General features: G+C 49.8%; 6 protein-coding genes across 6 annotated transcripts; all 6 read right to left on the reverse strand.

Annotated features, from left to right (window-relative positions):
* Positions 1–443: 443 nt before the first annotated feature.
* On the reverse strand, positions 444–2,000 carry AKAW2_30754A (uncharacterized protein; the record flags this gene model as incomplete). The annotated part of the gene is made up of 4 exons (XM_041687303.1): positions 444–1,356; positions 1,418–1,602; positions 1,655–1,716; positions 1,775–2,000. The coding sequence occupies 4 exons, from the start codon at positions 1,998–2,000 to the stop codon at positions 444–446; spliced, it is 1,386 nt and encodes a 461-aa protein (XP_041541201.1).
* A 141-nt stretch (positions 2,001–2,141) lies between these two features.
* On the reverse strand, positions 2,142–2,522 carry AKAW2_30755A (uncharacterized protein; the record flags this gene model as incomplete). The annotated part of the gene is made up of 2 exons (XM_041687304.1): positions 2,142–2,238; positions 2,320–2,522. 2 exons carry the CDS (start codon positions 2,520–2,522, stop codon positions 2,142–2,144), a joined length of 300 nt encoding a protein of 99 aa, XP_041541202.1.
* A 746-nt stretch (positions 2,523–3,268) lies between these two features.
* On the reverse strand, positions 3,269–6,019 carry AKAW2_30756A (uncharacterized protein; the record flags this gene model as incomplete). The annotated part of the gene is made up of 3 exons (XM_041687305.1): positions 3,269–3,708; positions 3,762–5,205; positions 5,279–6,019. 3 exons carry the CDS (start codon positions 6,017–6,019, stop codon positions 3,269–3,271), a joined length of 2,625 nt encoding a protein of 874 aa, XP_041541203.1.
* A 1,791-nt stretch (positions 6,020–7,810) lies between these two features.
* On the reverse strand, positions 7,811–9,997 carry PUF6 (uncharacterized protein; the record flags this gene model as incomplete). The annotated part of the gene is made up of 2 exons (XM_041687306.1): positions 7,811–9,525; positions 9,607–9,997. The coding sequence occupies 2 exons, from the start codon at positions 9,995–9,997 to the stop codon at positions 7,811–7,813; spliced, it is 2,106 nt and encodes a 701-aa protein (XP_041541204.1).
* Positions 9,998–10,655: 658 nt separating this feature from the next.
* Positions 10,656–11,584, reverse strand: AKAW2_30758A (uncharacterized protein; the record flags this gene model as incomplete). Its single annotated transcript, XM_041687307.1, has 4 exons — positions 10,656–11,033; positions 11,099–11,236; positions 11,313–11,341; positions 11,410–11,584. 4 exons carry the CDS (start codon positions 11,582–11,584, stop codon positions 10,656–10,658), a joined length of 720 nt encoding a protein of 239 aa, XP_041541205.1.
* A 1,666-nt stretch (positions 11,585–13,250) lies between these two features.
* On the reverse strand, positions 13,251–13,769 carry AKAW2_30759A (uncharacterized protein; the record flags this gene model as incomplete). Its single annotated transcript, XM_041687308.1, has 1 exon — positions 13,251–13,769. The coding sequence occupies one exon, from the start codon at positions 13,767–13,769 to the stop codon at positions 13,251–13,253; it is 519 nt and encodes a 172-aa protein (XP_041541206.1).
* Positions 13,770–14,951: the final 1,182 nt, after the last annotated feature.

The following is a 14,951-nucleotide window of genomic DNA, read 5'->3' on the forward strand; positions in this document are numbered from 1 at the left end:
AGCACACTAAAATACTAACTAATGTGTCTGTGTTGTGTAAATAGTAGGCTGATATTGCTTGCTATGCACAACAACAACTGCTAGTACTATAGTACCAAGAGTTACTATTCCCTGTCGTTTGGCTGCTATTCGTTGGATTTGTGGGTGGAGGGTGGACGACAAAACCGGTGTACACTAGCAGAATTACTATCTCCTAACCTATCATGGTGGCTGAAAACTTGTCATTCAATTGGCAATATAGGAATAACAAGGCAAATCAAAGCTAACCCAATTTTAAACAATGCCGTCTAGCTAACTTATCAAAGTCCCAGGACGTCACTATCAAGATAAAGAAATCGGAAGAGAGAAAGTCTCAATGAGAGGTGTCGCAGAAAGAAATCTGAGCCCAAGTAAAACACCTTTCTAAGACCAGTGTAGCCATATCAAAGAGGATTCCAGCTTACTTATAGCGGTGAATCCGGTACTTTATAAGGGTCATTGGGGTCTAAAGGGGGCAGATAGAGTGGCCCATCAGGGGGGGGCCAATGCAAACCAAACTCGGTCCAATAAGGCTTATCACGCCGAATAGACAGGCCATCAGTTGCCACAGGATGAGGGAGAGGCTTGCGAGTCGTTGATGGGGTAAAACGATTGCTCTTTGATTGTGCGTCTGGTCTGCTTGGATTCTCCGTATCAGGGCTAACCTGGACAAATTTTGGGATAGGCGCCTTGTTGATATCGAACTGAATACAATAACCAGTTGAAGGGTCCATCGCTCCCCATGTTAGGCCTGAACGACCAATTTGCGAGATCAGATCGGTCGCAGCCTGGGAAGGGTCCCGGCGCGGTGGCACTTTGTCTGTTGAGATCGGTTGGCGGTGGCTGTGGCCATCATTTATAGGCTCGCTATTCGTATCGAAGGCGTAGTTGGTAGCAACCTCGGGGTTTTTGTAAGAACTCCCAGTACTGGAAACTGGTTTTTTGTCTTTTGAACGGCCGTCAGAGTCACCAATGATAAACTCGTCTCGTTTGGGATCATCGCTCTTGTTGACGTCGACAGGGCTGAAAGCTCTGGTGGTGGCGGTGCTTTGAGAGGGAGTCAAGATGCCACCATCGCTAGAAGTACTGGGGTTGGTGGTGATCTGAGAGGGAGCCACGATTTCACTAGCGGCACAATCTTTATCCTCACCGTCCGAGAGACTGTAGGTGGGCGGATAACGTGTTGTGGGTGTTTCATCGTCAGAACCTACGGAATCGCCATCATCGAGAGTCGCTGAGTTAGATGAGGGTGATATAGCCGGAAATCGTCCTCCATCAAGGCGTTCCTCAAGCAACACGTAGTAGGTTTCAGCAATTTTATAGCTAGCAAGGTAGTTGCTGTGGCTGGTCAGCAAGGGTCTCACTCACGCTACTGTCTCATAGGCGAAGCACAACTTACTAATTCGTGGGCATCAACTTCGCTTCCATGGCACTAGTGACCATCATCAGCAGTTCCGTCTCATAGACCAATTCCTTGTCTGTCAGATCAAGCAGAGGACAGCCATCTGCTATCGGGAGACCCGTAGCATCCGACAGCCAATATCGGTCATTGTCTTTCTCGAAAAGAAATAAAAGCTTGGGCGCCTAGTGGGTGTCAGAATATACGTAGCTGGAATTGCTAGAAAGGATAGCAGACCATTGGATTCTGGTGGCGTACGACGTAACAATAAGATGAAGGAGCTAATGCGAGATTAGAATCTGGGTATAACTGTATCATTCATGTGAGGCTGAATGCAAGGTAAATGCGTTGACTTACTGTAGTATGCGAGGCACTTCACAAATACTTTTGGCTTTTTCCTTATTGGCTGTCTCCGTCCTGTAGCGTTAGGAACCACAGAAGGCCAGGCAGCGCAGGTAGAGAGTAAAGGTAGAGTCTTCAGCGTATCTCGAATAACAATGGGTAAAAGAGAAATTTGACCATTAGTACAGTCAGTTAATACAAAAAGAATGGGAATCAAAAAGCAACACAAGTCCACCCACATCTATGAAAGAGAATAAGAAGAACATTAACAAGAAGGAAGGAGTGAACGACTAAATAGGGAGCGGACAGGCAAAAGGCATCACATCATCATGATCATACAACATGAAAAAGCATACCATCCATCATACATCATCATCACACATTAGGCAGCCGTAACCTCCTGAACCTGCTCTAGCACCACAGCATAATACTTCCCTTCTACAGAAGTATCGTGGTACGGCCCAGCACCTACCAGCGCCCTACATCAAGCTGAGCATTAGCATTTCCCTTAGAAACTGTCAAAGACAAAACAAAACATCTACAAAAGAACCACCACTCACCACCCCTTATACTTCGGCTGATTGAAAATATCCGTAAACGCTTTCAGGATCCGTAACGGCAGCTCCAACATGGAAGGCATTTCCGGACCATCACCGCAAATCGGTAGCCCCAGTTTATTGACGGGAAGATACACAATCTCGGAGGGACTTTGCGGATTACGCGCCTCCTGGAAGATCAGAAGGCGCCTCGATGGGGGTGGCATCGTCACTATGTTCTCTGGCTGGTTCTCGGATCTATTATCCGCGAAGATGGACCAGTATCCCCGGTTGGCGTGCGCTTGCTAAGTTGGTTTCCCAAAATGGCGTTGCGATTACCCACTGACGATGCTGTCCACTTTGCTGAGAACAATTATGGATTTTGCTAGTGGATGAGCCGAATTGGAGACCCGTTCTGTGACAAGGGTAAGCCTATATTTAGGAGGCATCATGCAGGTTGAACGCACCAGATCGGGCCAAGATTATTGCGAGGTTGTAAATGAAGCCCCACACTGAGAATTGGAGACTTGAGAGGTCCGAGAGCACGATGCAGCGAATGCCCTGAAAGGAAAAGGTAAGAATGATAGTACCGAATAGATACTGCGTGGATGCAGCGGACTTTCGCGCGGCGCGTCGCATCGCCAAACACGTGCGCGGGGGCGGGGACTGCCTTATCGGGAAGCCCCTTATCGTGACCTCCACTTTCCCGATTCGGAAAGGAAGTTTCGCTGTGGTGACTCGCCCATGGTCTTTGTGCTTATAGCACCGACTGGCAACTTTGCTTCTTGATATAATAAAAAGTGAGTATATATAATATATGTGAATCCAATAAGTGTATGCATGCAATGGCTAAATCGAATGTCAGGGTATCATAGCAAAGGCTCTCGCCCAGACTGCCTCATCAACAAACGCCAAAAGCACGAATAGCTCCGGCAGTATCAGTTCCCCCGCGGAACCTAGGACTATGTACAATCTACGTATCAAGCTCCCCATCTAATACGCGTCGAGCCGCATCTAGGCGCCGTCTCAGTAATCGCACCTGCTTCGGGTCCGGGTTCTCGGACGTCGTGATGTTCTGCAGGTCCAAGCAGACATTGCCCAGACTCTGGAACAGCCGCTCTAAGAGATGAGTGTCATCATCGTTCAAGCCCAAGTTCCCCTTTGCAGTGGCACTCGGGTGAGGGCTGGAAGCTGCGCGGACGGTTGACACGAGAGATGATACCAAGGATGTCGGCGTGGTAGATCCGGTGGTTGCAGAGTCTGACCGTCGCGGAGGCAAGTTGGTCTCAGGATAGAGGCTAGCTTTATCCCGGCGACTGGGCTGTCTGCGAATGGCCCGCGGGGTTCCTTCTCCGTCCCCATACTGGGCGCCAGTGGAATCATCTACATCCGAAGGGTGGTTGTTGCGTAGCTCTAGTGACAGTTAGTTACTCACGCCTTGTGAGATGCTCTTCATGAATCCTTACCATCGTTGAACTTCCGGTCCCAATAGAGGACACTTTCAAGGTCATCACGATCCCCTTCGGTAGCCGTAGCAAACGTCGCCACGGTGGATATGGAGGTAGTGCTATTTGCGCGAGAATGGCGGGTGGAACGGTGGTCGATCGGCCGCGTCGTTTCCACAGACGAGGTAGAAACATTGCTCTCGCGTCGCAAGCGAGCCTGCGTGTAGTTTCCTAGAGCGCTATGTAGGATGAAATGCTCATAGTCGAAAGCATCCTCTCGCTCCTCGTGCGGTGTATCCTCCAAGCTCTGTGGAGCCGCTGGGAAAGCCTCCAACGAATCATCAAACTCATCATCCAGGGGTTCGCGCAAGATCTCGTCCAAGGCCTGGCGATCCAATCCATCATCGGCGCCATTTATGTAATATTCACCCTCTTCTGCGTCCTCATAGAGTGTCCCTGCAACGGACTTTCCGTCATCGTCGTCCTCCCTGGACTCGTAGCCCCCATAGGTCGGCTCAGCATGCGATGCCTGGGTAGAAGGCAGTTCTCGTTTTCTCTGACTCGTCTGACGCGATAGACTTGTCTGACGGGAGACACCAACCTCGGGCTCATATCTTGCACTTCCATAGTCACTGCGGTGCTGGCTATCTTGCGTATATCCAGCAGACCGCCCATTCCCAGTATTAGCGTCAATATTGGTCCGGCGCTCTTTCACCTCCGCTGCACTGGGTGCCCATTGGTCCGTTGCGGAAAGAGGGCTCGGGGTCCGCAAACTTTGCATGCTGCGTCGACGTAGGTTATCCTCCTGGGCTCTAACCTTTAGGCTAGATATCTTGATGTGAAGGCCCTTCATCTGATCCTGGAGATCCCGCACCTGCAGCTGCGACTGGGATCGAGAGGGAGGTTCATAGGTTGGTTGGACCGAATTGGGTCCGTTCATGGTCTCAGAAGACTCATCCTCGATTACTTCCTCGGAAATACCCAAGCCTTTCGGTGAATCAGAGGCGGCTCGCGGGTTCGACACCGGAGGCGAAGAACGGATTTGTGGCCTCTGCATCGATGACACGGACGCACGATGGGTGAGATACGCACGCGTTGGATCATAGCGGAAGCTTCGCTCGTCATGATGAAGGTTGGGGGCCGTGGTTGAGCCGAGAGCGCTCACAGACCGGGAGAGATTGCGCTCAACGGCAGGCAGACTCGATTGCGCCGCAGAAGGTAAGTTGGTTTCGCTGTGGACACGGGAATGACCATTGTTATTGATTGCATCTTGGGATGATGTATAGGTTGCGCGTGGTCGATTAGCTGAGCCTCTGCGGTCGGCACGGGAGATGGATTGGTACAATCCACCAACTGGCTGACCCAATCCCAGGGGTTGGTGACCCACGGATGGCGTTGGTGATGCCGACAGCGACGGGGACGCGCGCATTGACGTACGGGCTCGGCTTAGATTGCCCTCCATGAGCTGCATACCAGTGCGATAGTTAGCCTTTGGTCGGGATTTCATAAGCGGGACCTGAAACACATGGTTAACATACCGTGAGGCGCTTCTTCGCATTCTCCAGAATTCTCTCCGCCTCGGTGCTCAAAACAGCCGACGAGAGCTCCACCCCAGATCCGCCTTTCTCCGTGGTCGCCATTAGACTCGGAGTCGAACCATTTCCTTCCAGACTGTCAATCGCAGACCGTACACCTTCAGGGACTTGGTGAGGATTTTGCACCGTACCGCGACTCCCCTGGCGGTCCTTAGCGGCGTCCTGCGACGAGTCGCTAGCACCACTAATTGTCGAGCTAGACGAGCTGCTCCACGCCGCCATTTCTCTAGCCTCCGCCTCAGCCGTCTCGCGTTGCGAAACAGGCGAACCCGCCATCCGACCCGCCTGAGACAGAAATGGAAGGGTCCTCATGTGCGCCGGCGACGACGAGACACTATCCTCCTCCCCGATGTCCGACAATCGACGACTAGAATCCTGAACTTCAGTTGGCCACATGCGACGCGAGAAACCTATTTTCTGAGGCCGGCTGCCATATGAGAGAGCAATACCGGCGGAACCAACGCCTCGACCTTGATCGTCGACACCATCGGGTGCCGTGCGGTTCTCGTAAAAGGACTGGAGGTTGGACAAAGAGGGGAGGTTGAATGGCGGGGACGGGGTGGAGGACTCGCGCTCATTGTGGTCGAACGGTAAGATCATATCGGGATTCGATAGGGTCGGCGATGGGGGGATCGGAGGTGGTGGTGGACGAGAAGAGTGTCCAGCATCCTCGGCGGACAGCATGCTTATACCGTGCTGTCTAGCTGTTGGGGCCGGTGTATGGTTTCTAAATGACGAAAGAAATCAAAGTATATCCCAGCACACGACAGGAATTGGCGCTCAGACCCAGGCCATCTGCAACCAGGGGAGGGGATGAAGGCTCGTCTGGTTCAGCTGGAGAGGTCTGGGCCTGCAGGTAGGACCAGGATTGAAGGGATGAAGGTCAGTGTGGTAATATCTGCAAGAGGGGATCTGCTGCTGGAGATGCAGAGATGCAATCGCAAAGTCAATCTGAGACAGGTTGGGCACTACCCTGGTCGAATCAGCGAGTGTGGAGGGCGGTGGCAGACGAGGTCAGCGTGGACTTCGATTAGAAATTAGGGAAATAAAAACAAATTAGAATTAAGCATTAACTATTAAAAGCATCGAAGACGGGAAGAAGCAAAAAAGAAATAGAAGGAAAAGGAAACCGAAAGGAGGGAATAAGATTTGGGAAAGAGAGAGAGAAGGCAGCAAGGACGCGAACAGGAAAGGAAAGAAGAGGAGTCAAATTGCCAGTTCAACGAATGCAACCAGTTCAGTTCAGTTCAATTCAGTTCAGTTCAGTCCAACACCAAAAGAAAGTGTTCGGGGAGAGGGGGGCCAATTCCAATCTGGGTTTGGGGAAATTTCCACTGCCATAATTATTCTTGTCCCTGCTTTTTTTTTTCTCACCCGTTCCCTTTTTTGCCTTTTTTTTCCCTTCGTCTCTTTCTCTACCAACCTCAATTAGGCAGGGATCTGAGCTTGTCGCTAGAGATCCTCAATCAACGGTTGAGGACGATAAGAATCCTCAGGAGACAAGTGGGTTACTGGTTCATGGGAGAGAGATGGAGCAACTAAACACCTACTGGAGAGGTGGAGTGAGACCGAACCAAAGAATCGAACAGACAGGGGATGTACAGTAGCTACTACAGTAGTAGTAAGTAGTATCATCTAAGCCATGGTACATTGTTCCCTCTCGGTTACCCACAGACAACTACTTAAGTGCATGCATTTCATTTAACTAAACCTTGAAAGACTTCCAGGATACAGAATGATCATTCATTTCCACCCCCCCTCATCATTACTATCACTGCATCATCAACAAGCCCAGTTCCAGCCCGGTTCCTGAACCACCAACCAATCCCGGAGATCGTCATTTAACGATCGGTCCGGCCTAAATTCAGCTGCACCATGGAACCAACCTCATTCGGCCATACTAATTTAAGTTACTATGACTACTGACTAACTCCGTACAGAGCTGAGATCACCTCCCCCCCTGGGATTATGAAACACCATCCCCTCCGGAAGGCTACCTGCTAGATGCATCAGGAGTAGATATATGCCTGGGGAGGAAGCTGTACAACTTCTCCGGCTTCTTGGGAGTGGCGTCTTTAACGCGGAACGTGCAGTTTCAGAATCTTGGGGCCATGGGGGCGGTAACATCCGTTTTGGGGGTGTCTTTTCTGCGCTCGCTGCTACCCTACCTTTACACTATCTTTCCTATGGTTAACTATGGGGAAGTGTAATGTACGACAATACATTACTTTGCTACGTCTTGGAATCACGCTAAATAATTAATAAATATCAAAATGCTTTTTTCTGACTCGTTTTGGTCCCATGTCTATCACAGACCCTGTACAGATGGAGATATCACCTATAAAGAAAAAGGAATCAATATAATAAGAATCCAACGAACACCTCGATGAGCAAATGAAATGCGTGTGTGAAAGAAAAAAATCCCGGCCAATATTACAATGTTCCCCTGCTAAGGGACCGAAACGGAAAGACTCTCTACCGGATCTTCTCCAGCAGCAGCTTCGCACCACTGCTGACCGGGCTGCCCTTCTTTCCATCCTTGCTGGTCTCCGACGACGCCTTCTCCAGCGCCTTCTTGTTCTTCTTCAGTGTCTTCAACAACTCGGCCTTCTTCTCGAAGTCGTCCGACTCCGCAAGAGCCACCACGACGAACACATTGGATCCCGTGGCCCACGACATGGTCTCTTCCTGGATCTGCTCGTGAAGAAGACCGTGGAAGTTGAGCGGAGGCTGCACCTTCTCGACCTTCTTCTCGGCGGGGTTGAACCGTCCACCCTGAACCAGTGACTTGAGCAACCGGCCCACGAACGGAGAGTCCTTGGTGTCGGCTCTGGATTTGGCGGCCTCGGCCACAGCGGCCAATGCGGCGCTCTTGTCTCCATCGGCTTCGAATAGCACCTCGGAGATGAATTGGCATCCGAAGCTCGTCTCGAGGAGGGAATCGGCACGTGCGGCAATGAGCTCGAGCACGTTGGCCGATGCAGCCTTGACCAACTCCTGTCGACGAAGCTCGGGGTCCTTCTTGGAAGTCTCCTTGCGGATTTCACGAACCTCCTTCAGCAACTCATGGTCGCCGTCAGGCAGAAGCCACTTGACCCGGTCGCCGACGAACGGATACAGGATGGGGATACGCGCTGTCAAGTCGTTCACTTGGAAGAGCAGCTCTTCGTTCCGAGCCTCGGCATCCATTCCCTGGTTCAGGAGTTCGGGGAAGACCAGCTTCGATGTAAGCTTGGTATCATCAATAACTTCGTACGCGGTCAACAAAACCAAATGTCCGTGGAGATCGCCGGCCATCATCTTGATAGTATCTCTGTAGAAGCGGGTAAGGAGCTTGCGGTCCTTGGCATTGGAGTAAGCCAGACTCAACGACATCACCCGGGCACCGGACTTGGTGAAAGCCAAGTTCTTGACCAGGTCTCCCTCTTCATCGCCCTTCAGCAGCTCAACAAACTCGTTAGCCTCGGAGCTGCCCGGCTTAGTGTTAAGGTAGTACTGCAGCATGGCGTCGTGCAGGATGGTGAAACCAGAGTTGCGCTTCTGCACCAGCTGGTTGACAAGCTCCCAGAGGTAGTGCATAATGGGGCCCCTCTTCTCGGGGTGCGCCTCGAGGATCTTAGAGAGGTCCGCATCGGGCGGGCCGTTCTTGTCATCCCTGAAGATGACGAACTCCGGACCGTACCACTCACGCAGGAGGTTCGCCTTCTGTTCCTTCGTCGCAACGGTGCGGTAGATATCATCGAGAATCCAGGACCCCTCGGGGTGTCTGATGAGTCTCTTGACATGTCCGTAGAACTCAGGCACGATCAAATCACGAACCTCAGCATCACCGTGAACAATCAACTTTCCGACCAGAAACTTGGCGTACCGGCTCTGCGCAAGCTCATTGTAGCTACCCTTCAGTTCCGTGGCGATCATCTTCCGTTGCTCCATGTTGGCGTATTTGAGGGCCGTCTGGATGACGCGGACCGAGTCATGCTTGAAGACAAAGTCCTTCACACGTCCAGTAATGATTTCAAAAAGTTCCTTGATGAGCTTCTTCCGCTCCTCGAGCGGAACATGAGACTTGCGACGCAGCTGCTCCCACAGCTTCTTCGAGCGACCGATCATATCAGCGTTGGGTCTGGCGGCCTTGCGCTCTTGCAGGAGGGCCTTTTGCTTCGCATGCGATTCGCGCGACGTAGACTTATCTAAATGAACAAACAAAAAAGCAACACATTAGTACCAAAACTTTCACCAGAGAGAAATTTCGATCAATCAATCAAGCATACTTTGCTGAGCATCCGCATCCGCAGACTTGGACTTCTTCCCAGTATCTTCTTCCTCCTCAACATCTTCCATATCAACATCCTCCTCCTCATTGTCATCCTCATCATCCAAAGCATCAATCTCCGAATCATCAACATCATCCAGATCAAAGTCATCCTCATCATCATCCTCCTCAGACTCAGACTCAGACTCCTCCTTCTGCGCCTTCTTCTTACTAGAAGTTTTCTTATCCTTCTTTCCACCCTTATCGCCCTTCTTCGACACCACAGACTTGGAAGCCTTCACGGGGGCCGCAGACGACTTGCTCTTCTTCGCGGGCACGGACACCGGCGTCTTGGTCCGTTTTCCATTGCGCTCGTCACCGGCGTCTACTCGACGCTTTACCCCGACCATGATGAATATGTCTGGAAAAATCGAACAAAAAAAAAGGCTATACCCTTGAGAAGAAAAACTGAGAACTTCTCTGGCGGGGATATGAGATAGGAAAGAAAAATATATAAAATGGTACGCCGCCCGCGGGTTAGCTTGCTCAATTTGTCCCGGAGAATGGACTTTTTTTTCCCTAACCGCTTTTTGCTTTTTTCGGGGGACAGGGCGGTCGAGATTTGGTTGGGTTTGTTTTGTTTGCATTTGCTGATAAGAAGGTTGTCCGTGTATAACTTATCTATCTAATGGGGTTCCCGCGGATGGTTTTGGTTTATGGTGAATTGGATGATTTGGTTCTATTGGTTTATTGATTCTTTATTGGATATTTTTGATGATCTTGTCATGTTTATGGATGCTGATAAAAAGATAGATTTCGCATGCAGGAATCTCTATCGATGAATCTAAAGAAACATCAAAAAGTCACCGATGCAAAGCCCCGACAGCGCGCAATGCGATTAGATTTAAGCCAAAACCCACACAAGTGAATCAGACAAGCAACAAGCACAACTGTCGAGGGTGATTGAACAGAGCAAAGAGAAAAATGACACTTCAATGGTAATCCCCATCCAGACGCCTACAGATTATGAATTACCCAGTATATAGTTACACACCCCCTGCGTTCGTATCACGCATCATGCACTTCCGATTCCGCATTAACCGGCGGTGCTTTGAAAGTGCCTAGCTCTGAGCCCGGATTGCTTGGGCCTCTTTTACGGCCCGGAATGTGAAATCCAAGAGTCGAAGATTTAGAGGTACTAGAGTTCTGGGAGGAGTCGTTTGTGAAGTCACCGAACCGAGAGAAGATGCTCTTCCGCTTCGGTTTGACCTCCTCGTCGTCGAGCGCAACCTCTTCGTATTGCTCTTCTTCCATGGCTTCCGGTTGCTTGCTTAGATTCGAGTATAGCGTAGATGGTGTTGATGTTATATGGGAGACTCGAGAGTCGAGCGAGGTTCGAGATGGCATCGCATCGGTATAGCATACGGGTGATCGGGCGGAGATATCCTGGAGGCGCAGTGTAAGTCACTCTTGCGACAAGGAAGTGAGATCAAGTACGGATGGGTAATTACAAATGATCGGCGATACGAATCGAATGACTCGCGAGATATCGAGAAGGGTTCGTTCTCATTTACGAGATCGCGATGGTGCGAGGATCTCGGGGAACCAGGGTACTTGCGCCAGAAGCCCTGTTTCTCTGGAGGTGAGGGCTATTGACATGTGAGTTACTTGTTCCGCATGCGGATAAGACCCGCCATGTGATTGTAACGGTAGTGGTTCACATACGGGATGGTAGATTCCATTGGCGTCGACGACTGGCGGGAAGAGGATAGAGTTAGCGGGGTAAATTAAGGATCCATTGAAAGGGTCCCCGGTGGCATACCACTGAGTTTATATTCAGGTGGTTCGTTTTCCGAACTCTTCCTGAAGTTCAAAGGACTCGAGCCATGAGTGTCGAGTGAGGCATGGCTAGCAGAGTTATCGTTGGGAGCGGCACTGACTTCCCCGCCATTGGGGGCAGTGGACTTCCTGGACAAGAAGTTGCGGAACGGCGCCATGATGGAATGATAAGGAAGGGAAGCAGTCGCGCAGACGCAAAGAGACGGAGGGTCCCTGACAGGAGAATAAATATGCTGAGGTGGTCAAGCAACAATGGCGAGACCTGAACCGGGCGAGTTGCTTGCCAGGATGTACAACGCTCAAACCTCACATGATCGGCGGTCTCGGGCATCGGTTCAATTTATGAAAGGGTGGTTCATCCGCTGGCGGTGCAATCACATTCTGTTGGACGGGGTCGTTCCGACTTTTGCGAGGGGTAAAAGGAAAAAAAAAATTGGAAGAAGAAAAAAAAATACGAATGGTTCTCAACACAGTTGATTTGCCACTGAGTTGTTTGCAACGAACCTATCCAGAACTAGCCAGGCATTTTGATCTCTCACTAGTCAAAAACAAGGCCGGGGTACTTTGGGCATATCATCATCGCCTTTATCCCAGGCATTGTAGTTCCATACTAGTGTCCGAAATAGCGTCATTGTGCCCCATTCATGTTTCTTTTTTATGAGGGGGTTTATTCATCACCTGACTAAGCATCTCCTAGTCTTGGTAACGTCAACAATCCCATCGTATACGTAGTCTACTTGGTGCTATTACTACATGACTACAATTTTACTTTGACTAACTATTCAATGGTTACTAACCTTGTCCCTCAATCTCCCCACAGTTCTTTTGAACTCTGTAGTGGCTACTAAATCGCATTGATTGTTTTTGTTGCTTTGTTTCCCCCCTTGCCGCATGCTAATCTGCATGACCATGACCTGCAAGAAAATACCACTGGGAAAGCTCACGTTCATTCATATCAAGCAAGGCGACATAGCTCGCTGTAGATCATACTTACTTGCAGTGGCGTCGTCACTTTCATAAGTCAGAAGTTGTGGCTTGCAGAACTCCATCCTCATACATGCCAATCTCTCCGAGACGATATCCCATTGGCTGTGTTCCCAAGCCAGGGGGGCACATGCAACCTCTGCCGACTGTGCTTCATTGAAGTCTATCTAGATACCTCTGACTAGCTATATTGATGCAGACTTCTTAAGGTGCTAACAGCATACTATGTGCAATGCGCTCTGTATGTATTGATCTCTTCCCGGCTAGCAGGCTATAGACGTCCGAGTCGATTGTGCTCTGGCCCGAAGAGGAATGGCCTATTTTACCTGGATCTTCATTGCTATCGACAATTGACACATACACAGCCTATACATATCCCAATGGCAGCTATGTTCACGCCTCTTGTGTCTGATCAAACATTGGCAAGAGCCTCCACTGTTGTGCCTCTGAAGGCTGCCGACCTAGTAGCATGCGGCCAACACACACCTTGGAGGGCACCTACCCGTGAAGCTCTTGCCAAACATAACTGAGACGGTGAGGTGCCTGCCAGATCTACTGAGCGTCTACTACGATTGTATTATCACTCATCCTATCGTCTTCTTGAGACATCCCACATTGATTCCTCTGACTCATTCCGCTGGTGATCTAGATATCACCATAACTTGAAAAAGTATAGGTCAGGCTCTCCACGCTTTGCTACGGGCAGATAATCGACTCCCGTCTGAGATGGCGACAGATCCAATTCGGGGTCTGGGTATATGATCTAACATCATGTGTCCCCAGCCTACTCTACTATCAACTATCACCATGCCTAAGCTTTCAGCGCTGATTTTTTCGATACTATCGATTTTCATTTTGGCCGGCGTAGTCGCTTCCACTGCTCTCCCCCAAAATATCAGACGCGAAGTTACCGCACCCTACTGTGAAGATAGAACCGGCCGCCTGATTACTACTCTGCGCCGTGACGTTCGTGGCGACTACACTGCCGATGTCGAAGCTATCAGCAACTCTACTCCGGAAAGAATAGCCGCCCCTCTCTGCAACGACAATTCTCAATGCAACCTTGGCCAAATCTGCAATCAGGGTTTCTGTGTCGCAGGTTGTAAGTCCAACGTGGACTGTTCTCGCTTTCACACCTGTTCCAAAGGGTCGTGCACAGATAGCCGTGGCAGCAGATGCGCCCCAAATCGGAGCAGATGTTCTCTCAGCGCTGAATGCTGCTCGGGTCGATGCAAGCGCTGGGGCGGTCTCCTGGGAAGAAGAAGATGCAGGGGCTTTAGAGATGTGTGAGGTTGTTGGCTTAGCTGCTTCTAATGAAGTTTTGTTGTGCAGGTTGATGGCTTGAGGGAATCGCAGCATCGTCTACCTATTGTGGCGCTGAATGTGTGTTGCTTCTTTCGAGCACAACTCTAACCCCTACCGTTTCACCTATTGCACGAACCATGTATCAATATCAGAGCGGGGGGAATGAAAGAAAGCATCTTTAGGTGCCATGGAATTGTAGTTTTTGTTCAATGTAACAGGCCAGTTACGGTTAGACGTAGGGGGACACTTTGAACCTTACTAGTGTGTATCCGTGTTGTCACAACCTCACATCGACTAAAGGAGTCGGTAATGTAATGACGTATTCACTAAATCGAATTATATCTAATATAAAAATCTGCATTTCCCCCATATAATGAGCGAGAATAGAGTGAATACAAGTTGCAGTAAATAGTATATAAGGAAGGTACAATAATGATTTTTAATATCTGTCACGGATAGTTCGGTGGGAGGTCAGCCGCCAAGTCAATAACCTTGCTTAGGTAATTGCCAGCGGGACTGGTGCCTGGTACGAATCCCGGGGTCGTCATTGTACTCGTGCGAGTAATCCACGATGCTATGAGGCGCTAAGCAATGGAAGTGACCCTTGAGGGAAGCAATTCTGCAGAGACATTTCCACCCCGGGATGGCGTCGCCAGATTACACCGTCCCGTTACAGGGAAGTTGGCACTTTGGCTGGGCAACTACTATTCTCTTCTTTTTGCTGTTTTATTTTTGGCTCTATATATGAGCCACCGTCCCTTCTCATTTCTTTGGTAATGATTCTGTTGCTCTGCTTGCTATCCTTTATTTATTTTTATTCTCCGTTTTTCATATTTAAATGCAGAGGTTTCAGTTCATGATGTTACTAGTTGTGTTGGGCTTCGGTTCCGCTGCAGTATATATTCATGGTCATCCCAATCCAGTCTACCCTGCTGGCCACCTCATTGGGCGTACTATGGTATCATGGAAACTGTTTCACTCCAGGTGTATATAGAATATGCGATACGTTATTCCTGGTGAATCTCTCAAATCCATGTCCGCTGATGAAAGAACATATTACACTATAGAATCTAGCTGGCATCATTGTTACCATGTCGCATTCACCTCGCCCACGAACCTTCTTTCCCCCATTGCAGCATAACTGCACCTTCCTCGACTACCAAACACAACGAAGGACCAGTTATCTGCTATCCTACCTGGTAGCTTGTGTCTCTCACAAACCAATTTTTGAGCATC

Source organism: Aspergillus luchuensis, chromosome 3, assembly GCF_016861625.1.
Source record: "Aspergillus luchuensis IFO 4308 DNA, chromosome 3, nearly complete sequence".
In the NCBI taxonomy this organism is placed as follows: Eukaryota; Fungi; Ascomycota; class Eurotiomycetes; order Eurotiales; family Aspergillaceae; genus Aspergillus; species Aspergillus luchuensis.